This window comes from Chlamydotis macqueenii, chromosome 26, assembly GCF_036417535.1.
Source record: "Chlamydotis macqueenii isolate bChlMac1 chromosome 26, bChlMac1.mat, whole genome shotgun sequence".
Classification (NCBI taxonomy): Eukaryota; Metazoa; Chordata; class Aves; order Otidiformes; family Otididae; genus Chlamydotis; species Chlamydotis macqueenii.
Window position 1 is genome coordinate 2,312,986 of NC_141581.1, and position 27,234 is coordinate 2,340,219.

The 27,234-nt window shown below is 46.6% G+C and overlaps 1 protein-coding gene across 5 annotated transcripts in view; it reads left to right on the plus strand.

The window, feature by feature from the left end:
• RFX2 (regulatory factor X2) overlaps nt 1-27,234 on the plus strand; it is a 59,565-nt gene extending 32,331 nt beyond the window's left edge. For 2 of the 5 annotated variants that reach the window (XM_086767388.1, XM_086767387.1), the window contains exons 3-18: nt 656-745; nt 1,740-1,819; nt 2,551-2,815; nt 6,944-7,018; nt 12,978-13,159; nt 15,442-15,561; nt 16,673-16,788; nt 17,714-17,832; nt 18,154-18,266; nt 20,271-20,422; nt 21,330-21,427; nt 22,078-22,227; nt 22,616-22,824; nt 23,150-23,303; nt 24,982-25,024; nt 25,181-27,234. In XM_086767388.1, coding sequence (XP_086623514.1) covers nt 656-745; nt 1,740-1,819; nt 2,551-2,815; nt 6,944-7,018; nt 12,978-13,159; nt 15,442-15,561; nt 16,673-16,788; nt 17,714-17,832; nt 18,154-18,266; nt 20,271-20,422; nt 21,330-21,427; nt 22,078-22,227; nt 22,616-22,824; nt 23,150-23,303; nt 24,982-25,024; nt 25,181-25,281 — 2,067 coding nt within the window. In that variant the 3' untranslated portion in view covers nt 25,282-27,234. The remainder of the gene's footprint in view (nt 1-655; nt 746-1,739; nt 1,820-2,550; nt 2,816-6,943; nt 7,019-12,977; nt 13,160-15,441; nt 15,562-16,672; nt 16,789-17,713; nt 17,833-18,153; nt 18,267-20,270; nt 20,423-21,329; nt 21,428-22,077; nt 22,228-22,615; nt 22,825-23,149; nt 23,304-24,981; nt 25,025-25,180) is intronic. The other 3 variants (XM_086767390.1, XM_086767391.1, XM_086767392.1) reach the window with 3 other exon arrangements.

Below are 27,234 nucleotides of genomic sequence, written 5' to 3' on the forward strand. Positions count from 1 at the left end.
TTGCTGGATCTACAAGGTGCTGAGCACTCCACGAGATGCGTGTCCGACCTCAAACTGAATGCAAGGAGCAGGGGGACGATGGAAATGGCAGCAGAGGGGTAGAGGACAGCGTTCAGAGTGACCTCCACAGTGCAACACAAGTATTTCTGTTCCCTTGGTGGCACTGAAGGGAGGTGCAGCACCATCTGAGCTTTGGTGCTGGTAGAAACCATAAGGGCTGTGGTGCCTTGGAGGGTACGATTTCATGTTGCAGGAGGCAGAGTGTGGTTTGGTGCGGCAGCTGTAAGAGAAGAAACTTTGCAGCCATAGGAGGAAAATGTGAATGTGTGAGGAGTGCTGCGACTGAACCTCATGTTGAGCTCTTCCCATCAGTCAGCTGTTTGCTGTTATTTACTTGCGTGGAGACTTAAAGATGATCTGTGTCAGAAAATGTGGATCCAGCTCTCTGTTTTCCCCAGGGTCAGGGTACTGAGTTCGGGCTGGTGTCCGGTGCAGATTACCTTGGAAGGCTGGGGACTGCAGGGGTTCTAATTAAGGGGTACGGCTGCCTCCGGAGTAGGAGGCAAGCTTTCTGTGAAAGTTTGAAAGGGAACGCATAATTCACTTGTGTTACAGAGGGAAAGTAAGTGTCTGTTATTGTATCTTCTTCTTTCAGAGGGTTTTGGTCCAAGCAGCAGGCTCCGCTCCCAAAGGAGCGCAGATGCAGCAAATCTCTGTTCCCAGAGTTCAGCAGGTTCCACAACAGGTAATACCTCCGGGGTGAGACACCATGCAGGGACCTCTCGCGTCAGCAGGACCTCACGTCCCACACAACATCTGAAACTGTGCCAGATAGAAAAATCCGTGTTCTTAATTAAAGGATTGTGGGCAATTAGAGAACTGGAGATCACTGTGAGAGCAGCTTCCTCCATCTCTCTCTTTCTTTCTTAGACTGATGGCAAAAGAAGCTCTCAAGATATTTAAAGTTTAGAAAGAACCTTTACTGAAGCAGTTGTCTTTCACACATTTGAAGATGTGGTGGATGCTTTTAATTGCCATTTAAGAGCAGTGCTCCTCCGTAAAGGTTTTTTTAGAGGCAAAGTGTTTGGGAATTTTTTTAGTTGCACAAATAAATGCACTGACTGTGAGTGGCTTCGTAGGAAGGTTCGGTGACAGTGAGCCATGCAAGTGTTTTTGTTTATCTGAACTTTGCCTTTTGCAGTCCTTGTTTCCTAAGAAACCAGGCATAGGTGGTGCTGCTTCATCTGGACAGTGAGTCTGACTCTCCTGACTTTTTCCTCTAGCAATTTTTTATTTGGTTGCTCAGTCTCAGAAAAAAATCCAACTTGACAGACAGCGACTACATCCCACCCAGACCAATGAAAACAGGGGCTGGGGTGCAGATGGACACTGCCAACCTCCTCTCTGAAGGAAAGGCTGCAGCATGATCTCACCCTTATTAGTCAGCAGAGAACCAGCCCTGAGACGTGTGTGCAGAGGAAACCCAGCTCCATTGTTTCCACTGCTCATGGAGCAACTACTTATTTATTTATTTTAATTTGACCTTTTAAAATAAATAAGTCCTTTGGGATTCCTAAGCATGTGGCTTTTTTGTGTGTTTTGGTTTTCTTTTTCTTTTAAAAAGAAAGCCTAAATATTAAGGTAAGGTTGGAAGTTTTTTAAGGCTGCAATATGCAGTTTCTCCCACTGTTACTAGGCAATGTCATATCCGTAACTGGAGTTTGTGATGCCTGTTTCAGGTGCAATCCGTGCAGCACGTATACCCATCCCAGGTCCAGTATGTGGAAGGAGGAGAAGCTGTTTATACCAACGGAACCATGTAAGAGTCTCTTGTTGGCTGTAGCAGAGCCCCGTTCCCCTCCTGGCTGGGCTGAGCCTTCGGTCCTCCCAGGCTCCTTCCACCCCGGCGCTGCTGCTGGCACTGCCGCCGTTAAAAGGAGGAAGAGGAGGAACCCTTTAACACGCTGTGTTGTGTGTGCGGGCGTGGTTTCAGCCAGACTCCAGCCTTGGGGGAGGCATTGATCTCACAGAGGGACTGTTGTCCAGGGAATCTGGCTTTTCCCTACGTAAAAGGGTCCAGTATTTTCTCTGTCCAGCCCATGGTGTGGTGAGGTGGGGCGCCTTTAGGAAGCAGAGCATAACTGCTGGAGGAAGAAGGGAGCTCTGTAAGGCTTCCTCTTCCTCCTGGCTGCTGGGCTCCTGGCAGCGGGGCTGCTGGCCCCGCTTTGGGCCTGATGCCCCTCTGCCCTCAGGGATGCTCTCAGCCTTTGGCACCAAGGTTGCCTACAGTGGCTGCAGAGCAACTCCTGGGCTCTGCTCTCGCTGTGGCCATGGGCCTTTGCTCCAGGGCCACCTGAGGACTGATTAACATTGTCAGGAGTGACTTCTACAGCACAGGATTCAATTTCAGTGGAGGAACCAACAATGGAGGCAAGCTTTTTCTTTTAAAGTGGTCCAAGTTGAGGAAACTGTTGTCCATGAGATTAGCTCTGCAAGCCCCTCTCCACCCAAGATGTGCTCCATCTCCTGACCCTCTTGTTCCTTTGACAGACGAGCTGCCTACTCCTACAACACCGAAGCTCAGATTTACACTCCCAGCAGCACAGCATCCTATTTTGAAGCGCAGGGAGGTGGAGCTCAGGTGACTACAGCGGCATCCTCTCCTACAGCCATTCCCTCTCACAACATGGTGGGCATCACCATGGACATTGGGGGAAGTCCGATCCTCTCCGGCTCGGGAGCCTATCTCATTCATGGGGGGATGGAAAACACTAGACATTCTCTGTCACATACTTCACGCTCCTCTCCAGCAACGGTATGTAGCCCTGCAGATGTTGCAGCTCGGGGGCCAGGAATTATTCCAAGGGAACTGAAAAGCCTTCGGAAAATAAAACTTCCTGGCATTGTCACTGTGTATATGTCTGTATAACCTGCCATGCCAATGCGAGGGAGAGAATAGACACTGGTGTACTACGAATATTTTTTGATGGGAGTTTGGGGTGTCTCTCTTGCTGGTGGGCAGAGGCTTGTCAAACTTTCTGAATGGATCACTGAAATTATGCGGCATGGAGACAAGAAAAAATTCTTGATTTCTTTTTTTTCCTGAGCAAAATGTTTTGGCTTTCCAATTCAAAAGAACTGTCTATATTTACGTTTTCTAGTAAGTGCAACATCTGAACATAGGGCTTGGCTTACCCAAAATAAATAAAAGATATTTTTAATTATGAAGACACCTGAAAAATCCATTATTAACACAGTGAATAATTAGCACTGTATGTCAAGCTGATCATGCCAAATGCAGTGATCAAAAAGTTTTTGTCTATGTCTCCTACACCATTGTGTATTCTGCCCATGCCATATGTTACAGAAAATGTATTTTAGGGATAATACTGATAAACAGAAATGTTTTAAAGCTCTGATTTTTTCAATCATGTCCCTCCCACTGTGGATGGAGGTGCCAGGTTGCTAGGAGCACAGTTGTGTGGGACTCGGGGGGGATGCAGCTATTAACCCAAACGAGCTTTCTGCAGGTAGAAGCTGCCAGGGCTTTTATCTGGGAACCTGCTAGCCCTTCGGAGCAGCCGCTGCCAGGAGTGGGCTGGAGCTTATTTTCTGCGACACTGCTCGCCTTCCTTTCCAGACTGACTTCTGTGTGTTTATACGTTTGTGTGTAAACAGAATTACAAATGTAGGTGTAACTCGGCGAACGGGGCCAAATTTTAAAATGTGAACAGCACCACCCAGGGAGAAAAACAAGAGCTGTGTGCTGCTGAGTGCTCTTGAAAACCTGGCCGGTTAGGTTGTACATTCTTTTCCCACTGAGTTTTAGAATATAGACTCCATGTTTTTTGAATCTTTGTGCCTTGAAAGGTTGCCTTTGGTCCTGGATTCTCTGCTGTAGGTAGAAGTAAGGGAAAAGTCCTTAGTTTTGGGTGGAAGAGAAAATGAGACCCATCTGGATTAGCTGGGGTCCGTTTCCTGTGTGAGAATTGTGTGTGTGTTCATTTTAACTGTTCGTAGTTAAAAACTAGCACTGTGCCATCTTCTGATTTTTGCCCAAGCTTGTTATTTTGAAGGAAGTAGCTGCTGATCTTGTCACCTGCCTGGGACTGCATCTTGCAAAGCTGCTCAACATTTTACTCTTGGTTTTGGCTTTGTTTTGTTTGTTTTTTTTTTTTTAATTTCCGTGGTGATGGGCACAATGTAAAAAGCCTGAGTAGAATAAGTGTCAATAGAAATGCCCCGTGATTTAGTTTGTAGCTATCACATGAGATAAAGCTGTTCAGCAAAAAAAAAAAAAGAATTTAGGAATTTACCTTTATGAAAGTGCATCTGAAATAAATTCACTCTGTTGCATGTAGGAATGAACTTTCTAAAGGTATTTCAACACAAAATGTCTGTGGCTCTTGTGGAGGGGCTCAGGAGGGTGAAGTTGTGCCTGGAAGGCTGTATAGGGATGTGTCTGGGTGTGGATTCCAATTCTTTCAGCGCAGACCAGAGTCAGAGGGGGACAGAGCAGAGCCCTGATAGCTGCTTTGAATTTCACACACTAATGGGTGAGCAGAGAGTGGAGGGCTTAAGGAGAGCAATGACTAAATCAGATCAATGGGCAGGAATGTTATTTTTCATTGCAATGTCTTGCTTCAACAGAAAATAGGAAAGGCTGGAGAGGCTGTAGTCCTGGCAAAATGTGTTTGAGGCAGGATTAGGAGCTTTGTGGAGGGAAAGAACAGTGCAGCTCGTGCAGATGTAGCCGAAGAAGATGGTGTGTCTGTGTGTGGCCTTGGGGTGTAGTGCGAAGGCAGTGGATGTCAAAGCGGCCAGCATGTGAGGGCTTGGCAACGGGAAAGGCGGCTGCAAGGAACGGGGAAGCGAGAGGGCTTGGAGAGTGTTGGGTGCTTGAGGCAGAGCTGGCACTGAGACCTGGAAAGCAAGGAGAGCATCTTCAGAGGAGACTGGGAACAAGGTGGTGCTTCAGAATTAGCACTGGTGTAAGAGCTGCCTCAGGAGGTTGGGGGATGTTTGTTAAAGACTAAATGTACACGTAAATAAAATCTTCAAATATTTAAAGAAGCCTGCCTTCCATATCTGCTGGAATAATGATGTTCTGCCCCATAGCGTGGGCTGAAACAGAACATGAAGCAGTCCCATTCCATGACTGTGCCAACAGAGCACATTAATCTTCATTTAAATTAGGCTATAGCAAGAGAGGAAGTCCTTGAGACCTCCCATAAGTGGGTCCTCAGAGCTCCTCACCTTCGTGCGGGGCTGTTAAAGAGCTTTTAGTCTTTCCCCTGTCATATTTTTTTCTGCAGATGCAAAGGTGTCCTTTTTGCATGGGACACTTACCGAGCTGCCAAAAGGGCAGGCGGTGTTTCTGCGCTTGCATAAGAGATGTTGGTGTTGCTCAACTGGCCCTGCGCTGCTCCTCGAACAGGGGAAGGAAATGGTGTCTCCCTCTAACACTGACTCATTTCCTGAAGGCTGCATCAGCAATCAGTCTTTGGTTCCTCGTGGTACATCACGGTGTGCGAGACCATTTTCTCAAAAAACACTGACACGTAGTCTTAGACTGACCCTTTTTTTAAATTCACTGGTAACGTGTGGCGTTGCTGGGACAGACCATCATATTTAGACATGGATATGGCACAGACCGTGTCTTTGGTTGTTGAATGTTACTTCAGAAGTTAGATCTGATTTGTTCTGTTCTCACAGAGCTGGTTTTATCTCGACCTTTACCTTCACCATGCTGTGAGTCAGTGCAAACTGGAGTACAGAGGGCTAGTGAAGGAGACCATTGACAGATCGTTGTGCAGATGCTTTGTGCGTGTGCCCACAGACAGAGTGCATGTCAGATTGAGGACAGATGCTAGAGAGCTGCTGACTGCAAGTTTTACTGGCTGGTGTGTGCTGCCTTCTCCTGCCTGCACTAACAGGTCACAGATAACAGGGTTTTGAGAACATCTACTGGAGAGAAACAGCTCCTGCCAGTCCCTTAATGCAGGATTGGTGGGGTTTTTTTTGGTTTTGGGTTGGTTTTTTTTTTTTTCCTCTCTTGCAAAAAACTTGTGCTCAGGAGCAGTAGAGCTCTGGGACCAACTGCCATCTGCAAATCAGTTTGCCCAGATTGCCAAGGGAGCCCCGGTAGCAGAAAGGAGAAGACAAGGAGGGTCCAGGAGAGGGTCCGGGCACAAGGCAGCAGCCGTAGCTGGGCTGAGTGTAGAACAGAAGCAAGGGGGGTCCTCAGGGGCCAGAATGCCCCACCATGACCCCGCTTGCAGAAGCTCTGAGATCGATGGAAATGATCACAAGTGGCATCAAGATGTGCGGCCTGCTTTGCAGGAAGAAGCTCGCTGAATTGAAACCTCAGAGCCCCTTTGCAGTTCTGTTCAGTAGCAAAGAGCCCTTACCCTTCCAGCTCACGCATTCGGTGTGTCAGCTGTTTTATTTAGCTGCCATTAGGTTTTTTGTCAAAATGTTAAGAAGTAATAATAACCCAAGTCACTACTTCCAGTTTTCCTTGAAAGATCTGGGTAAAATGCCCCTTCCCTGCGGCAGATCTCCTTTGGGCTGCTGCGGCGGATCAGTCTGAGGGTGGTTTGGTCTAGGCGTGAAGGGGAAAGGAGAAGAAAAACGGCTTCTCTTTTAGTGATGGCCGACGCGTATGGTGGAAGAGCAAAAGCCTCCTGGTCTCGCTCTTTCACCCTAACGGGGATTCTTGCTGTGTTGTTAATTTGCATGCCACACAATAACGTCTCTCAAGCTTCATCCCATAAGGGCTGTGCCTCATCTGTTTGCCTCTTTTTCACAAGCCTGTTGATACAAAACATTAATCATTCAAATATTAATAAAGAAATAATAATCCTGGCTGTTGCTAACTATCTGATTTCCTTTCTTTTTCTTTTTTTTTCCTTTTTTTTTTCCCTGTGCACATTTTCTTTAGCTTGAAATGGCGATTGAAAACCTACAAAAAAGTGAAGGGATTACATCACACAAAAGCAGTTTGCTCAACAGCCATGTAAGTTACAATTGGAATTTACAACCTTTTTCCTGCTTTGGTAGGCGCATTATTTGTAGCCCTTCGGTGTATTCAACAGCAGAGCCACTCAAAGCAGCCTGTGAGTCAGCTGTGCTGCCCAAAACAGCCCATGCCCAAGAAACAAGAATCTGAAAAAAGTGCCATGATATTCGTGTTTGTTTATGAGATGCTCTGGGTTCTGTTAACTGCCTCTACCCTGTGTTTATTTCTTTTGTCTGCCTTGCAGTGGAAATTGCTGGCAATTAGATAAACACATTTGAGGAAGTTCTTTCCTTTGACTGAAATTGAAAGATAGCTGAAAAATAACTTACTGCCTCTCTCCATGCCTCAGGAAGACCACTGCTGTTACACTGCCATGCTAAATCCATTTGCTAGACCTCTCTCTTCCCACTATGCCAACAATTTCCCTGCTTTGTGTGGCGTTCCCTCCATTCTGCTGGGCCTTCTGCATCATGGTTTATGCCTCCCATGCTGTAATGCTTAACGGTGAGCACATGCTTGTGTGAGATTTGAAGGGTCTGATCCGAGTCCTGTTGAAGCCATTGGACTTGCCTTGACTTCCCTGTGTTTTGGGTGAGGCTGAAGCATGTTCTGCACTGATAAATCACAGCGCGCAAAGCGGTACTTCTTTATTCCAAAAGATTTCCTTTTGCCCTGTATTTGGGGGCAGATCTATTGTCATTCCTAGGTCCTGCAAAAAAATCTTTGCCCTTTTCACCCTAGAGAAGTAGCCTGAGGAAATGAAAGGCACATTAAACCTGATGGTCTGATTCTCTTAAGCTGATGTTGAACTCCAAGCCAGGGCTCCTGGATGAGCTCGGTCCTTAGTTCAGCTTCCAGAAACTGAGGGATCCTTGTCGTAGCTGGGGACACACAAACCTGCAGACTCAGGCTGGTAGTTCCTGTTCTGAGCATCTCTGTGCCTTGTTCCTGTCCCAGGCTGTGGCCATGCTCACGTGCCCGTGCTCTGCCTCAGGTGCCGCGCAGGTCTGTCTAAGGTTAATGTTGTTCTGCAGAGTTTTTCTTGTTCATCCCAGTGCAGAAAGGGACAGAGCAGAGCAGGACGGGGTGGGTCGTGGTGTGCTATTGAAGGAGGTTTGAAAAAAAGCAGGAAAAGGGCAGAGGAAAGGAAGCAAAGATAGAAAAGAGATTTCATTTGACCACAGGCTGTGCAGGATGGAGTTGGGGCCCAATCCAGCCTCTGATCAGACCTTCCCCACCCTTACCTTGCAGGATAGAAGTAAAGAACTTAATGTTTTTAATCTTAACTTAATCTTTTCAGGTCGCGGTTAATAGTTTGACGTAAGGCTTAAGTTCTTTTACAGGTTCTAAAGCAAATAAACTACTTCCTGAGCATGTGTGCACACATCAGCTCGCCGCTTGTCCCTGCTGAAGATGTTGGTCTGGGCACAGCAACGTGCCCAGGGCAGCTCCCAGGGCTGGCGTGGGTAATTCCCTCTGGCAGGGCACAGAGCCTGAGCCAAGGAAACTTGCTGGGCCCTTTCTGCCCCATGAACCCCCAGTGTCCTTGCTCTGCCTTCACAGAGCACAAAGTGATGTCTACGGACATGTGGGAATAACGAGGCGGCCATGGTATGAGCAAGGCCTGTAGGAAAGACAGCCCGTTGCAGAACCAGATCAGGCAGTCTCTTTCCAGATCTGGAGGAAGGTCAGTGCCGTTGCCTGGGGAGGTTCTCAGGACCTGACCTCCCTTGGGACTGAGCCCTGATTTGTGTAAGAGGCTGGATTGGAATCACAGAGTCATCATCAAATGGTTTGGGTGGGAAGGGGCCTGTAAAGGCCATCCAGCCCAACCCCCTGCCAGGAGCAGGGACATCTCCAACCAGATCAGGTTGCTCAGAGCCCCGTCCAGCCTGGCCTTGGATGTTTCCAGGGATGGGACAACCACCACCTGAAGACTGCCAGATATTGCTCCCAACCGCAGTGTATGGGACAGCCCGAGGAGCGTGCAGCGCTGGACCTTCTCTGCCACGTGCTGTGTTAGCAGGGTTCCTGCTGTCCGGGATGTTTCACTTCCCACCTCCTCATGTTAAAAAAAACAAAACAAAACAAAAATCCAGCCAGAGGCTCACCTATCCCACATGCTTTTGTGACTGACACACGATGTTGTCAGGCGTGCACATGAGAACCAAAAAGTGAAGCAGCAGGTGACCATGATTTGTCAAGGCTGAAGGCTTGGCAAAAGCCAGTAGCCACGGAAGTTGTGAGATAATGCTAATTGCACTGTTAGTTGTGACTTAATTGCTTGTGGTCTTCAGATCGCAGAGTTTTTAATTAGGTGCTCTGTCCCTCATTTTAAATTTCACATTTTGCAAATCTGTAGATTCTTAGAATAATGGTTTATTGTGTTGCCATCAGCAGATGTTTCATGCCAGGAATCTTTGTGGTTTTTTTTTTTTTTCTTAAAATAAAGGAAAACGAAAGGTATCTCAGTCAAGGGGGAATTTTTTTCATAATGCTTTTCAAAGAGAATCAATGTGAAATGGAGCCATTGATAACTTAATTTAGCTTCCAAAACTCTCTGAGAGGTTATTTAAGTGCACTTGAAATACCAAATTTGGAGACCCAAGCTAAGGCTAGTACCCTAATGACACGTGATGTTTCTCATGAAATCTTGTCAATCTATTGCTGTTACTGAAAAAGCTCTGTTCGCAAGCGTGCTCCAGAGTCGCTGGGTCAGAGGATCACTTCTTCGGCAATTATGAGCTTGCAGATCATGCAAAAAAATTTGAGAAGAATCACTACAGTTTTTGTACACGAGTGCCTAAAGCTGGGCACGGAAGGAAGCAGTTGGATGCTGTAACTGGCCTTAGGCCCCACGGCTCCTAGGTATCCATAGCACTTGTAGGAGTAGGGAAGAAATGTATTTTTTCCTCACTGCCTGTAAAAGAAAAAAAAAAAAACCATCAACAAAAAAAATCCCAAATAAACCCCTGAAAAACCATTGGACTTCTTCCCTGTGGGTGAGTGGCTCTTAGGTAGGTGCTGGTGGAGTTTTTCCCCTGGGGATGGCTTGAGGCCTAACTACGCAAGGGACCGGAGCTGACAGGCACTTGTTTTAGAAAAAAGACATTTTGAGAAGATATATTCATTTACGTGGAACTTTAATTGCAAAAAATTGGTGGAGTTGAGCAAGGAACTTGTGGTGCGAGGGAAGCTTTTCTCCCTGTTGCTGAGCTTGGGATGCTCCAGGGTCCGTCCTAACTGAGCTGCGCTGAGCGGGGACGGAGGAACCTGCTCCTCTGAGTCTCAGCTAAAACCACCTTCAATACGAACCCCAAATTTCTGACTTTCCTTCTGTTTCTTTTTTGTAGAAGTGCCCATAAGAAAGCCTCTCCAAACCTGGACCTTCAGAAAAAAAAGGTTTCTGTTTTCTCAGACAGCCCTGTGTATCTCTTTTTCCATCCTTAAAGAGCCATCCTTGAACCGAACAGGGATGAGACTTTTGCTAAAGATTATTTTTTAAAAATCAAAACAAACAGTCAATAGAAATAACAGTAAAGTAGAAATGAAATTGCGATGTTCCCCTGTAGCGCCTCTAACAAACAAAGCAGTGTAGGACTGCGTAGTGATTTTATGGGAACCTGATCGTAATAAAAACAGAAATGAAACTGGAATATCTTGTCATTGTCACAGCTGAGCAAAATTTTTAAAAGTAAACAGAATAAGGCATACAAATGGAAAGAATCTTTGTTATTTTCATTTTAAGTGCCCGATCTGTTGTTACTAATGCAGGAAGAGTAAAAATAATGTTTTGAAAGTTATTTATATTCTGACAGATTTCTTTTTTAAACTCTTTTGTGTGTTTTATAATAGATTTCTAATTCAATAGTGGGAGTTCATATTGTGAAACTCTGTAATATTTAAAGGAATATAAAAAGATACTTGCAGAAAAAGAAAGCTGGAAGATGAAGGCAATATTCTAGAAATATCTGAGATTAGACTAAAATATTCAGGATCAAATTTAAATGAGAAAGTTTAACCTATATCTGAATTTTCCATAGTAATGTGTGACTTTTTTTAAAGCTTGGAATTAGAACAGGTTTAGATAATAAATAGCTGATCCGTATTCACTATCTTCCATAGGATAAATAAAATAAATGGTTAAAAAAAAATAGCCTTCTTAATCATTAATCTTTTAAATGCAAGGATGGGCCAAAATTAGCATAGATGTGGACCGCTTAAAAACTGAGCTCCTGCAGGTCCTTGATGTCAAAAGCACTGGGCCCCACTTTTGTTAGGGATTGCTTAATGGGTGGGGAGGCTCAGGGGTACAGAACGGTTTTTGGGGGCTTCCCAGCGGTGTCTCTTCTGCAGATGAGAGCATGAGGGGACGGGGATCGCTCACAAACACCAGCTCTTAGGACTGTGGGGTCTGGAGGTCAGCAAGGTCTTCGTCTGTGGAAGAACCCATCAAAGAGCATCTTAGGTGATGTGGAGGAGGGCAGGAGGGTGACGAGCAGCTCTGTGAAAAGCAGGACAGAGGGGAAAATGGCCAAGAGGTTTTTCCTCTTCCAGTGTGGCAGCCCCTGATCTGCTCTAAAGGCCACCAGAACGGATGGATCCAGTCATTTGGACTTCTGGTTGCTTTGGATCAGGCCCAGCTAATGAATGAAGCCGTTTTGATGGTACAGCTTTGGATTCAGTGCATTTTCTGCAGCAGAAGTTTAAACGTGGGTGTGTGAGTGATAACCACAGAACATCCATTCATAGGAGCTGAAAGCCCTTGTGTGAGAGCAAAGGTGGCTATGAAAGACACAAACTGAGGAGAACGCAAGGGGGTGAGGTGTCAGGAGTGTCATTGCACATTTCAGGCTGGATTTTCACAGAGTTATCGATGTAAAACTCCGGGATAGTGGTGAGTTGGGACCCCAAAGTTTCACCAAGAAATAATGGTAGAAAAGAGCTGGATACTGGAGTACGAGTGGGCAGGACGTAAGAGCAGCTTGTACATCCCTGTGCCCGGTGAAATCCTGCTGACTTATAGACTGAGGTCGTGCTTAATTACAATATGTGCTCAAACAATTTGCTGTAAGGAGTTGATATGGCCACTATTTTGGCATTTTGGGGGTCTGGATGGAGGGGAAGTCTGGAAAATGTTAACCCCAAATGTCCCTAACAACAACAAAAGGGCGCTTACCGAAGCTATTGATTTTATTCCATTTGTACATCTAGGTCCTTCAAAAATTCACTTAATATTACACTGATTTTATGGATACTGAAGTCATTTAGCAAGGAGATTGGAGTTTTTGTCTTTTTGCATTTTAATTCCTGTGCTGACATCGTGTGCTGGGCCTGCCATTTCAGACCGGCTGGGTATAAATAATTTATATTAATTACAAACTTTAATCAACAGAAATGTCAGAAGAAGTTTAGAAAGTAAATTTTGAAAAATAGATGGACTCCCTCAGATTGTTACGGGTGCTTTGGTAACCGTTCATTTCACTGTTAAGGGAACAGTTGCAGATATCCCAGTCTTCAAATCAGTAAACACCTTGCAGCATATTTGATTCCCTTAAAATTTGTTCCTCTTGGGCAGTATCTTAACATCTTTATTCTTGGAAAACACCAGTTCTGACAGCTTTGTTTTGGCTCTGCAGGAATTCACCCAAATCCAAGGTGGACACTGAGCTGGCGGGCGGACTGTGTGTGAATGCTTTTGCAAAATCTGACAGCATTTTTGTTTGGGTTGGTAGCTTTGGGCTGGAGGTTCTTTTCCTTTTATAAAAATGTAACTGGCTGAAGTTATATAAATTAACTTATATAAATTAACTATCCAGCATTAAGTTCTCTTGAGCTCTTCATGTTAGATGGGCTCTCCTGACGTTGAAGCGTTGACACGGTTTGACGCAGCCCATTCCAGCCCTCTTTAGACTTTCATGTGTTCTTTATTTATTTATGTTTCCCATACATAAAGCTCCAGTGGTTGTTGGACAACTACGAGACGGCAGAAGGCGTCAGCCTTCCCAGGAGCTCTCTCTACAACCATTACCTGCGGCACTGCCAGGAGCACAAACTGGATCCGGTGAATGCCGCTTCCTTCGGAAAACTGATCCGTTCGGTGTTCATGGGGCTGAGGACTCGCCGCCTGGGAACCAGGTTGGTATGAATCTACATTTAAAAAACAAAAAAGCTCCTACAACTTCTCTCACATGTGCTGAGAACCGAGCATCATTTAACAGGCGCAGATCTTTCTTCCGAGATCTACAGAAACAATCAGCCATCATCCTGGGGGAAAAAAAAATGTTATTCTGCGGCACAAAAGTAATTTCTGTGTGTTGTGAGGCAAAGCTGCTTTCTCACTGTGAGTCAGCGGTGTGAGAGGCTTGGCAAGGCAGTTAATTTCAGACACGCTCCAGGTTTCTGGTGACAGTGCCTTGTGCAGCCACACAGTGGCATTTGGTCTAAGTCCATTTCCTAAGGACTCTAGGAATATTTTATTTGAACCTAGGCTTCTTCTTGTTCCGTTACTGTCTCAAAAAGAAACTCATCTTCACAATTGCTGCTGTCAGCTGCACAGCCCAAAATTCTGATGCAGTGAAGCGGTTTTGCCCTTTGGGTCCAGTAAAGTTCCTCTGTCATGGATGAGAACAGAACCCGTGCCCACATCTTTGATGCAGACAAGCTGTACAGATACAAATGGCTTATTTCTTCAATTCCCAATGCAGCAGGCTGAATCTTGTATAGAATTTTTTCTTTTAAAACATCAAAGATCCATCTGATGTTACAACAAAAGCATAACATAGAAAAGTATACTTGCTGTAATTACACAAGTCCTTCAAGGGAGCATCCAAAGTATCTGCACAGCTTGCACCGCTGAGTTTGCATTTTATCCCAGCTTCTAATTAAAAAAAAAGTAGCTAATGCGCTAGAGAAGCAGTGATTGCTCTGATTGTGTAAGATTCGATAATAAAATTCAAGCTTAAGTATTTGGGCTTTTAAACGAGAACGAAACCAGATGTGTCTGGGACATTCCCCAGCTGGAATGTGGAGGCAGCAGTCGTAGGAAGAGCAAGGGAGAATCTGGATTTCTGCAGATTGGGTCAAGTGCAAGAGCTCTGAAATAATTTCTTTAGAGGAGAGAAATTCTTTAATCCCATCAAGGATTAAAGAAAAAACAAACAAGGAAAAACCCTACTTCAAATTGCAAATGTGCAGTCTGGGAAGGATACAGTAAACTTCATGAAATGAAGTACCTGTCCACTATTATTTTGTTATTCACTCACTTAGATTATAAATGCAGCTGTTATTTAATTTGCAGGCACTTAAGATCATTTCAGACATGGCCAAAGCGTGCTTCCTACCTGGGCGCTCAGGGTGTAAAGTCCTGTGGTACAGTGACAGGGGCTGAAGGATTCACCCGTCCCCTTGAAAAGACACAATTCCCCCAACTAGGGAGGAAGGGTTAATTCTTTGGCAGATATGCCTCTCTTAAATTTCCTGATGTCATTTTCCAATGGGAAGCATCATTGGATTTAAAGTGCCTTCAGACATTGTCATATTGACACAGCACATGGATTTTAAGCAATCCCAACCCCAGTAAGAGGGCTCTGGAGCCCCTGCTGCAGCTCCCCTGGCTCCGCTCGACCGTCATTTGCAACAAATTGGCCAAGGCCAAGTTGGACATACCGTCATCGTGTATCCATGGCTGCGTAATTGTCCTTGCTCCCAAAAGCAGATACTTGGGCACTGAAAAATTCCAGTTCGGTGGAAAAACTTTAACTGACACGTCTATCTGGTGTGATGGAAAGACATTCTCCTGAGGAGCATCACAGCAGCTTTACTGACTAGCAAAGGAAAAAGAATTACAGGCTCTCTTGCTTGGAAAAAAGCTTTCAGCTTTGACAAAAACTATGAAAGTGAGCAGCTCCAAGAGCAAAGCCACATCAAAGCCTATTTGCCGTCACTGTGAAAGTGCTGGCAGCAGAAAGACATTTTTCTTATCGTAGTTGACTATTCAGTCAGGTTTGTTTTATCCAAGTCTAGATAAAGATGGAAGTTTGTTTTTATGGAAAAAACAAATCCTTAAACGCTAATCAAACAGCAAAGTGTCCCCTGAGGTCTTTCTGTCATTCTGTTTAATAACACTCTGTATTGTAACACTTGTCTCTTCTTCTCCAGTTACCATGGGTTACTTGGAACAAACCTCACTGAGTTTTAAAGGCGGATGTCACTGAACTTTGCGACGTGTGGTTTTAAATTTTGTAGGGGATGATGGCATTCATTAGTTCAGCCGTTCAAACAGCGCTTGGCAGCAAACTGACGTGCGCTGTAAGAAGTAGGGTGTATTGTCAAAATAAGTCTAAGAGTAAATGGCAGGGCTTCCGTGTCCCTTCCATTGACTAGCTTACACTGAGCAATTTCAACGCTGCTACTTCCAGGGGAAACTCCAAATATCATTATTATGGGATCCGGCTAAAGCCAGAGTCTCCGCTGAACCGCTTGCAGGAGGACACCCAGTACATGGCCATGAGGCAGCAGCCCATCCACCAGAAGCAAAGGTAGGTGCTCCCAGCGCCTTGGGTCTCGCTAGTGGTGCCCTCAACGCTGCTGTGGGCAAGGGTCCTTTCCCAAAGAACACAGCACATCCCATCCTGGGACTTGGCTTGGGAGCAAAGGGAACGTGTTGGGACCATTCAGACCCAAGAGGTGCTGCAGAGCCAGAGCTGAGCAGTGGAAGAGGGGGCTGCAAGTCACTGGCCACTCTGAGGAGCAGAAGGGTCCCAAGCCACTTCTGATAGATGCCCCATCCCTGGAAACATTCCAGGCCAGGTTGGCCGGGGCTCTGAGCAACCTGATCTGGTTGGAGATGTCCCTGCTCCTGGCAGGGGGCTCGGACTGGGTGGGCTTTAACAGTCCCTTCCAACCCAAACCATTCTGTGGTTCTATGAAACAGCATTTATGTGCCTGTTCTGTTTGCCAGTGGCTTGGTTCACCCCGCTGCTACATAGAAAGTCACCCTTCTGCCGCTTTTCATGGCGTCCCTGTGACCAAATTGGTTGTAGGACCTCAGCCATGGAGTTACTTGTGCCAAATCAGTGTAAAAAACTTGGGGGCTTGTGTTGTGCTTGGGTGGATTTTTGTTTTTCTTCGTGGGTGTTTTTTTTTTTTTTTTTTGAGTGACAGAGCAAGTTAAATCAAGCCTAGGTTAGTCTTGTGTCTGAGTAATGTTGAATAAAAAGCACAATGTGCAAAGGAATTTGGAATTGTCTCCTGGAATCATGGACGCTTCTGGTTCTTGCCGGAGTGAAGAAAGTGCAGAAGAATTTATTCAGTTCCCAAACAGAAAGAAAATGCAAAAGTCAACTCCCAAGACAGAGTCTGCACTCTGGCACCAATTCCAGCTCTACTTCTTGTTTTCTTTTTTTTTTTTTTTTTTTGGTGTCACCTTGGGCAAATTTCTTAACCCCTTTAGTTCTGTCTTGGGGAGTGCTTTTCAAAAGGAGGTTCTCATTTCCCCCCTCTGCTGGAGTAAGTGATGGAAAAGGTTAGCCCTCAAAATGCTGGCCATGTGTTACGTGATGAACACAGAAGTCTGCATGGCTGTGTTGCAAATAACGTGTACATGTTTGCTCGTGCCTGTGTAAATCCCAAGCCACCCTCTAAATTTAGGTACAGACCAGCGCAGAAGATGGATGGCATGGCAGAGAGTGGGTCCAACAGTAACGTGCACGCTACTCCGGAGCAATCGGTTGCTGCTCAAAGTCAACATCATCAGCAATTCATAGGTGAGAGCCTGCTTTCATGTGTTAGATATCTCACGTCTAGGCTGACAGCTTCTAAGAGGAAGGAAGGTCTTGTCCAGCAAGCCCTGGCTGTTCTGTATTTGTTTGATTTTCTCATAAATCTACACTATTCTATATTTTATATAGAGAATATCTATATTGCATATAGTATATATTCTAATAAGTTCTTGCAGTGTCACACTGGCTGAGTTTATTTGCTAACTCCCATGCCCACAGGAAGCCTTTTTCCTTCTGCCATCAGGTCTGTCAGTTCCTCTAAGTATGTTTTTAATCCGTTCCGTTTTATCCAAGTTGGGTGGAAGGAGTGGAGGTCCTGGAGAGCCTTGCTAAGACAGGCAGTCGGTGGGAGAAGAGCAATTCTCCTCATTCTGAAGGCTGCCATGTGTATCTTACTGCAGATGATCCCTGCAGCCCTTCTCCTTGGGAGCTGGAAAAGCTCTCTGGCTTTGCTGGTCCTGGATCTACGTGACTCCGTCATCTCCAGTGGAGACCAAATCCTAGCCAGCTCTGAAATACAATTGCTCCTGACATGTCTGCCGCCCAATATATTTTCCATTGTACTCTCAAAATACCAGAGAGACATTTTTCAGGCTTTGGAGAAAATCTGATGGCAAGCACAGGAGATGAGGACAATATATTCTTATTTCTTGTATTACAAAGAGAAAAAAAAACCACATTTTCCTTTCCACACTGAATAAACAGGCTGCGATTGCCCACTTTTTGCCCAGTGTAGCAGCATGAATCAGGGAAAGTTCTAGATTATCCATCTCATTTCTCCTGCTTCATCCCCAGTTGAAACATGAAAGGTAGCCACCAGGGACAGCAGCACCTTGTGCTCGTCTGTAGTCCTGCATACATGAGTGCTCCTGACTCTCTGATCAACTTTCCCCATCTTTTTTTTCCCTAGATGTGACCCATGTCTTTCCTGAGTTCCCAGCCCCTGATCTAGGCAACGTCCTTTTACAAGAAGGAGTCACCATGAATGATGTGAAAACTCTGCAGCTTCTTTACAGGCGACACTGCGAGGTGATTATTTTGAATATTCTTAATTGATTTGTTAATTGATGTGGGACATAATTCATGGGCTCAGCTCATATTCTGCTTTTGGAAAAGCTAGAATATAACAAAATGCTTGAATTGCTAGGTATGACAACTCAGATACTGCACTTTATGTTGGTTTTTTTGTTGTGTGGCCTGGTTTATGTTATGTTGATTATTAAAACAATGCCCTTTCTGTTATTTTTCTTGTAAATTATTTAATCTAAATGGCAGCAGATGAGATTTATGCTTACACTGTGTGACAAAATGCCAGCAGAGGCACTCATGAGTTGTGTTCTTTGTTGTTAGGCGACTTTGGATGTTGTAATGAATCTTCAGTTTCATTATATTGAGAAACTGTGGCAATCCTTCTGGAGTCCTAAAACACCATCTAGTGATGGCTCTACTGCCCTGCCGTCCAGGTACACTGCTGTGTTTTGGTTATTTCTAAATGCTCCATTTTTGTGGTATTTTATCTTTTAAAAATTCATAAAGTGTTTGCAGCTTCATGAGACATCTTGAGTGCTTTGTGGGACTTGAGAGTATTTGCTTCCCCGTGGAATCGTTACGGAGAGTGTCAGAAGTGTTCAACATCGTAATGACCACGCAAAGTTTGGACCTCTGAGGAGAGTGTCTGCTCCGATCACGTACATCTGTGTGCTCTAGGCCTCCTGTGGAGGTTAATCCAAAATGCAGAGAGCGGATGAGAACGGGATGATGTTTTTGGAAACAGTCAGCAGGAGCAGACAGGAGGAATTCCACATCGTTAGGGATTGGTCTTGAGGAACATCTCAGACTCTGAGGTTTTAGTGACATCTAGACTGACTCTCTACCCAAATCTTTAAGTGCCTCGTGTTTTGAAGGCAGATAATGGCAAAAGAAGGTACTCTGACCTCTGTACTCCTGCCTGCCTCGTGGTTACTGCCCATCCTTCGTGCGTTGGGCGTCTGCAGCCAAGAGACAGGGGAATGGAAATAAGTGAAAATACAGACAATTGCAAAGGTGAAGGTTTCTTCTTAAAATTTGTGTTAGAAGTCTGTACTGTCTACTTCTACTGAAAATATAAGGACTTCTGGACATTTTATATTCAGGAGAAAAATGGTAAATGTTTGAGTAATAAGCAAATACCCCATAAAAATCTGTAGAATATGGCCCTGTTGTCCTCAGCAGATGTTACCCAATAGATATCTTCCCACAAAGAATCACTACAGCTGGGTTTGGTTGTTTCAAAATCTCTTTTACTTAAGGGTGTATCTCCAAGGCACACTGCAACCACAGAGAGAGCTGGGCTAGGTACAAATTGCCTCGCTTGGATACTGGAGGCAGCATTTTTGCAGGGGTCTGTAAACCAACATATCTTGTTAAGGCTGCGTGCTCTAGTACCTCTCCATACCGCTGCTAATAATCAAGATAGGTGAAAAAATCCCTCCCTCCCCCTGCTTTGTACACAGATATAAAACAAAAATAGTATCAAAGAATCAAACTGTTTGAAAGCAGGATAAAATGCAGAATATGGTTCCACCTAGCAGAAAGTGTAGGTACTTGACAGCCAGTTTCTCCGTGTGGGTGTTCCAGGAGTATGCCATGACATGTGGCCCCAGCTGTCTCGTTACGCTTGGCCCCATGGCTTGGCTTTAATGGTTTTGATGTAATGCATGGGGGAAGTCCCTTCCAAATTCCCAATTCCCAGCAGAGTGTCTGAGCAGCTCTGCTTTAATCCTCTGGCTGTGCATTATGGCTTCAGTTTTCTCTGCTTGCTGTTTAACCAGATAGCTTATGCCTTAATCATACAGAAAAAGTCACCACACATCTAAAAAGTGAAAATAACGCAAGCTTGGTGACCTCATTCCGTTAGAGACAATATGCTCTGTCCTCATCAAAACACCACATCTTTTTTCCTTATGAGAACATTTAGCATTTGAAGGTGTTAAACATCTCAAAAGCATTTGTAGGATCTGTCAGTTATGGGCTGATCTACTCACACAACATTCGCTGCAAATACCTGTGCCCGCTGTTGCAGCTGAGGTTTAGAGCACAGGGGGGAGGTGGGAAGGCTTTGGAAACAGCTGGGTCTGTGAGGAGGAACCAGCTAAGCCTTGGCTTGCTGAAGTGACTGTGCTGAAATATAATTCCCACATACACATGGACAGGAGTGTGTGAAAGGCAACGGAGGCTAAAGATGGAAAAAGCAAAGGCCAAGCACAGGGAGATGCGGATTTGAGGGAAAACTGTGGTCAGAGCTTGGCCCATGGACCGAGAGGAACTTGCAGAGTCAGAGAAGACTTGTACAAACGATCAGACATTTCCTTTTGACAGAAACATAAATGGCTTTTTTTCTGCTGAAAACTGGGCTTGGAAATCAAGAGGGTGAGCGTACTGAATGCAAACCTGCTGCTAACACTGCCTCCCTCCTCCTCCCCCCACAGCGAAGAAGAACACGAAGGGACTCTCCCGAAAGACAAGCTGATCACTCTGTGCAAATACGAAGCGATCCTCAAGTGGATGAGAAGCTGTGACCACATCTTGTACCAGGCCCTGGTGGAGATTCTCATCCCAGACGTGCTTAGACCGGTGCCCAGTGAGTATCCTGCCGCGTGGCCAGGAGGGCACGGGTAGTCCCAGCTCCTGCCCCACTCCTGCTCCTCGCTGGGCTGAGTCATGGGATGTTGTGTCTGACAAACAGCAATCCATGACTCACTCGGTCTGGCTACCACTTGCCACAAAGATTTCCATTGTAAAAGTTGCGCTAGAGATTTTTGTTTTGAATACAAGCTAAAATATTATGGCAACAGCAATATTCCTCCTGCTGCATTGCTCTGCGTCAACGGTGCTTTGTGGCCCCTGGAAATTCCCTTGCTTTTTAAATTTATTGCATATCACATCTCCTGGCTTTGGCTAGCAGTCAGGGTAAAAGCATGAGCTTAATACACAAGTAAGCACGGCTGATCCTTGTGAGGTGTTTCTGTGGAGATTGTCTCTTTGTTTACGTAGGACCGTCCTGGCCCCTGCTGTACCTCCTGGAAATTTGGGGTCAACTTTCCTTTGGGACATTAGTGATGGAATATCGAGGGTTTTCTCCGCGAGTTGGCTCCTCAGTGAGGTGCATGTGTCAGTCTCCCTAGCCCTCAACTCAGCCATAGACTGGGCTGCAGCACTGGAAAGCCATGTGCCCCTGAGCTGCTGTTGTCTACATGCTGGGACACGTGTGTATCTTTAAAGAGCACGTTTGAACATTTGGTAAATGCTCAGAAGGACTGTGAGTAAGATAAGAATAAAAATAAGAATAAGTTTGAGTAACAAAATTACAGAATAAGAGTTAAGAAAAGTTTGAGTGTGTCTCAGGACCTAGCTGATTTCCTTGATACTAAATCAAGATCACAGCTCACCAGATCAGAGGCTGTGCTTCCCACAGCAGTCCTCAGCTAGAAAGTGATGTCCAGAGATGATACGGAGCAGCCTTTCTAACTCTGCAGACTTCTTTGCAGGCACGCTTACACAGGCGATTCGTAATTTTGCCAAGAGTTTGGAAGGCTGGCTGATGAATGCGATGAGTGAATTTCCACCCCAGATTGTCCAGACCAAGGTAAGCAGAGGCAGCACGTTGCACGTCAGGAGTGTGAACCAAGTGCATGTGTGGATGTTGCATTTTTCCACGGTGACTGGAAATCACTGGGGTTTGCCCACGTGTACTCCAGACTAGCATAGTGTAACGAGTAATTATGAACCAGAACCAGCAAGCCGTGGGAGGACAGGTAGGGCAATTCCTTTGTACCAGAAGCTGATGATGCTCTGTCCATTGAGCCATTCCCATGTCCTGAAATTGCAGATAAAGCTTCCTGGAAGAAAATCTCTGCACTGGAATGAGGCTGCCCTGCTGGGCAGGGACACCTCATGCACTGAATGGAATTGCAGAGACTGAACCCAAGGCTCCTACTCCCCCTCTCCTAAAGCCATGGATTCCTGCAGCCTGTTCTCACCTTGCTGGTCTCTGCTGGAGGCAGAATGTGAAAACTTGTTAGTTTAAAGAAAAGAAATGCAGAGACTGGTTTGCAAGATGCAACAGATGCTGCAAAAGTGCTGCTCTGGAGCGCTCGTGTATGCTTTGGACAGCAGCAGGGACTGTGTGCGTTACCCCAGCTGATGCGCACTGTGTGCTTGAGCTCAGGAAGGAGAAGAGGTTGCTTTCCAGCGCCATGGCCTCCTGCTCGCGGCGCCCTGCGTGCTGTCTTGCAGGTGGGGGTAGTGAGTGCCTTTGCACAGACGTTACGGAGATACACGTCCCTGAACCACCTGGCTCAGGCCGCCCGCGCCGTGCTGCAGAACACCTCCCAGATCAACCAGATGCTCAGCGATCTCAATCGTGTTGACTTCGCCAATGTGCAGGTAACTTACGGTATCTTTTCCTAGGTCATGTTGTCTGGAATTGGGACTCTAATGAGGTGGTCTGCTGGTAACTAGCATCTTATTTCCAATACTAAACAGCAATTAAATGAACAATTTAATGGTTTTGGTGTTACTTTTCCAGGTAAGTCTGCCATCTCACTGCAAATAGTGGAGAAACTACCAAGGGAGCTCTGTGAGAAGTAGTGCTACTAATAATAACAGAGTTTTCATAATAATATTGTACTGTGGTCTGGACAGATCGGAGGAGACATGGTTCAGAGCTGGTTTGGAGTCCTCGTTTACTAGAAATGAAGTTGCATTCCTAGGTTGGGATGCACTAACCATGCAGACTTGGCATGAGTAACCATCAACTCTTCTTCCCGAGCAGGAGCAAGCCTCGTGGGTGTGCCAGTGCGAAGAAGGCATGGTGCAGAAGCTGGAGCAGGATTTCAAGCTCACTCTGCAGCAACAGAGTTCTCTGGACCAGTGGGCTAGCTGGCTGGATAATGTTGTTACTCAAGTCCTGAAGCATCACGAGGGCAGTCCCACCTTCCCCAAGGCAGCCAGGCAGTTCCTGTTGAAATGGTCTTTCTATAGGTACATTTTCTTTCTCATTTTGGAGATATTTCTGTAGTGGGCTTAGAGCATGTAAATAGCTCCTTGAAAAGCCAAGGCCAAATTCTTTACAACTCTGGTTAACTCTTGCTCTGCCCTGGCACAGAAGGGAGCGTTGCATCTCCTGTATCCTTTCAGGATGGGGGTAGAATCATCAACTAATTCTTTAAAGTGCTTTGGTACTCTTCGGTTAGAGGTGGAAACAAAGCACTGCATCCCACAGTACCCTCAGGGGCAAGAATTCACAACAGCCGTGATGCAAGTGTAAAACACATCCCAAATATTTTGTGTCCTGACCATTTTCCAGCTCCATGGTGATCCGTGACCTCACCTTGCGCAGTGCTGCCAGCTTTGGTTCCTTCCACCTGATTCGCCTGCTCTACGATGAATACATGTTTTATCTGGTGGAGCATCGTGTTGCCCAGGCAACAGGGGAGACACCGATTGCTGTAATGGGAGAGGTGAGAATTGTTTATTCCCTAGAAACAAACCCAAACTGTGCCGTGCTTAAAGAGACACGAGTGGTTCACAAATCCTGAACATGTTTTTAGAACCATCTTTGCCAAAGGTTTGACTGAGTTTTTGGAGTGCTTGGCCCAAAGATCCAGCCCCTTGAGCAGCTTCCCTCCTGGCTGGCTGGTACCTGAGCTGGTGGGTTTTGGGGCAGCTGAGCATCAGCTGGGCTTTGGAGGCCTGGAGGAGGGAGGAGAAGGATTTCCCTACTTCTCTCCATAACCTGTGGTACCAACCCTGACTTGGGGGTTCCTGCCAGAGCAAAGTCCCATCAGACACAAAAACTAAACCCAGCAAAAAAAGGTCCAGAAGTTACTTTCCCTGCAACTTTCAGTGGTACTGCTCACTGAATTCTTCAGGCCTTTGCAAGCTCAGAGTTACACACACAGTCAGACACTCTGTCTGGTTTTGACTTGAAGAAGAGAAATGATGGGTTGTTTCTGTTCTTTGTGGGGGTTTTTGGTTTTTTTTTAACAAATCAGACAGTAAATGGGGTGCCTGGCTTGCAGGCAGGTCCTGTCCTGCCCAGCTGAAGCCACATCCAGTTTTTCACTCTGAAATGCAGAGATTTAAAAGCCCCTAATCAACCTGTGACAGCAATACAGAAACTACTGTTAGAGAAAAACTGATTTCATTTGCTGCTTGAAGCCCAGGCTGTTTCCTTACCTCCACGCAGCTCACGTAGGGAAGCCAAACACATCAACTGCATCCCTTTTGCTTTCCCTTCCCCTCCCGTTAGACCCACGCTGTTGCACCAAGTCAGCAGCGCTGCGAGATCTCCCGTTCCCTGCCAAGCCCCCGTCTTGATCACATGAAAGTGACATGGAAGGCAGAGAGTGGCTTCCAGCAAAACCTACCTGTGAGAGATTTTCATCGGTCAGGTTTTTCCTTTCCTTCATCAAACTCTTGCAATATTCTTGTTCTCCACGAGGAGGCTGATTCTTCCCAGCAAAAGAGGATGAATCGCGTCCTTCCATTTCCATTGATCACTCTGTAACTCCTGCTCTCCTCAGTTCCTTCTGCTGCCTGACTTTGCATGACTTCTCAGCATCATTGTGATAGCAATTTAGTGTTTCAGAGCTTGTCACAGAGGGAGACAACACATCTCCAGAACCAAATACGTCCCCAGCTCTCTGGTTACGCTGGGCACTGTGGCCTTGCAAGCCAAAGCACTCCCCTGACGTGAATGCGAAGGCTTTGCAGAGAGTTGCAGAGGGGTGCTGGAGTGATGGTAGAGGCCCAGGAGAGGTGACTAGCTGGCACGTCTGAGCAGTTGCCCGGCAGATGCAGAGGGCTGGAGAAAAGGTACCATCCTTCGGTCTGTGGCAGCACTTGGTTGTGACTTGGGAGGTGGAAAATTTTTTCCCTTCCTTCCAGGTCTTGTCCTGCCCTAGACTGTTGTGTGTGGTGTTTGCCCAGAGGTTTAGATGGCAGCAACAGACTTTTCCCCGAAACATGGTTGGCTTTGCTTTCTACTCTTCACTACCAGCACTGCTGCTCCTTGTGGTTTCTCCTGAGCTCTTAAGCTGCTTGTTAGAATTGCTTGGAAATGGATACCAGCTTGCAGGTCTGGCGCCTTGGGTCTCCGGTAAGCCTCACTTACCTTGTAACTCCTTTTTCTTTCAGTTTGGTGACCTCACATCGCTGTCCCCAACTCTACTGGACAAAGGTACCTCCTCTCCCTCAAGGGAAGGCCCGCTGGGTGAGGGTTGAGTTGCTGTGGGAGGGGGAACATCGTGCTGGCTCTTCCACCCGGCTCTGTTGGGAAAAAGAACCCCTTTCCCTCTGGTCACTGCTCTCTCACGCTGAGACCTGTCCTTTGCAGATGCCAGTGACCTGGGCAGCGAGGTGGACACGGACTCCCGGAGCATGGGGGAGCCACCAGTGAAACGGGAACGCAGCGACCACTCACTGCAGGAGATCTGAAACGGGGACTCGGCTTTTCTCCAGCTGGACGAAGACTTCCGGAGCCAGGTTTGATGGTTGCAAGCCTGAGTCTCCCTGTACCTGCGTTATTAGTGCCTCTTAGTTTCTCTTTATGTTTACTTGTGTTTGAGGATGGGCTCCAGGGCTGAGCCCGGGCGGGCGGCGGGATGGGGCTGGTCTGTCCGCCTGCGTTACTCCTGCCCGCTGCCAGCAGCACGACCGCTGGCTGGTAGGCGAAGGTCCAAAGTCTACTACCAAGCGATGGAAGCCTCCACGGCCAGCAGCGGATCGGATGTGCGTGGCTAGGAGAGGCTGTCCTCTCCAGCCTGAGCAAGGCGTGCAAACAAGGCTTTCTCTTTCAGGAAAGGTGGTTTGGGTTTCTTCCCCACTTCTCAGACTTCACTGTGATACAAACTTGAACCAATCAGTGCCCAAGAAGAAGGAGAAAATACCTGACCCTTCTTCTCCAGCCTTTCAAGATAAACTGTCCTGGCTCTGACTTTGCCAAATCATTTGTGCTGGAGAGCGCAGGACAGTACGTCTCTCTCATACCCACCTGGGGAGAGGGCTCCAGGCTGCACATCCACCTGGTCCCGGCAGAGCGATGCGCGTGCATGCTCTGGGACTGACACGTGCGTGCTCCGGGACTACGGGACAAGTGTTCCCACCTGCTCCCGTGTCTCCCCAGCTTGGCGTTTCATCGCTGATCCGTGAATGCTCCTGGGACACTGTCAGGACAACTCAAGATACCAAAGGACTCTGGGGAAGCTGCAGCTGGTTGCAAAGTGGGTTTGTTGCCCCGTGGACGTCGATGCCCACAGCAATCCCATGGGCAATCCTCATCCTCGCCAGGGTACCCAGGCAGAGGGGAATTGGTCCCATGTCCTGGGTTTTGTAAAATTCTCGCTTGATGTCCTGCTAAAGTGTGGCAGGTAGGGTGCAGCTGCCTGCGGTGCTGCGTCCGGAGCATGGGTGAGGGTGTGTGACTGCAGTGCCTTAGGGTGGGCCGGCGTGCCCGCTTCCCCCCACTCCGGGTGCGCGACGTGGCTCAGACTCTGATACAACAGCCTGTCCCGTGAGCAGCGAGGGGCTCTTGCAGTAGGCTCAGCACGACGGTGGTGTTCCCTCTTGCTGTGCCGCTTCGCCTTCTCCTGCAGCGTTGTTGCGGTGGTGGCTCCCGTGGGGCTGAGCTGGGGGAGCTTCTGCCCCCGTGGGGTTTTCTTCTCTCTTCCCATGTCCTGTGGGGTCTGGGCTGCCGTGGACTACAGGGCAGGGCGGGGGGAATCTGTCATCGAGCCAAACTGCCAAAACAAAGCCCCGGGGCAAATCCGTCTGTGAATAAAGGCCGTGTCCTGAATAGCTTTGATTATTATGATTTCTGATGATACAGTATTTGATGTGAGCTTTTCCAGAGGCCTCGTGTACATTGGCATCAGAGTATATTCTATCCAAATACATGGTTTACTCATGCAGAATGGTACTAACGTAGCTGTGACACCTTAAAGAATATTGCTAATGGAAAGGAAAAAGAAAGTGTGCGTAGTGGCACAACTTTCCCTCCTACTGTCCCGTGCCGTGTGTGTCAGGGTGATGTTTGTCTGTAAATGTCTCGTATCAGAGTAGAAGGAGACAAGTGAGAAAGCTGGATTTATCTGTAAATAACGACAGTGAATACTCCCTGGGTCAGAGTCTGCACTTCAGATCCTCCTGATGAGATAAAATGATCCAAAAAAAACCAACTGAGAAGTCTTAAGCTCCCCTGCTCCCACTTGAGCTGGTGCGTTGGCTCATCCTTGCAGCCACTACCGACCCAACCCAGCCACCTTCTGCTTCCCACGACGTGCAAACAAGATGCTCTGGAGCTGTGCAGCACTGTGCAAGGAGTCTGGATAAACCCGATATCCACAAAATTCCCAGCTAAACCTGAATAGCAATAAATATATATCAAACGCT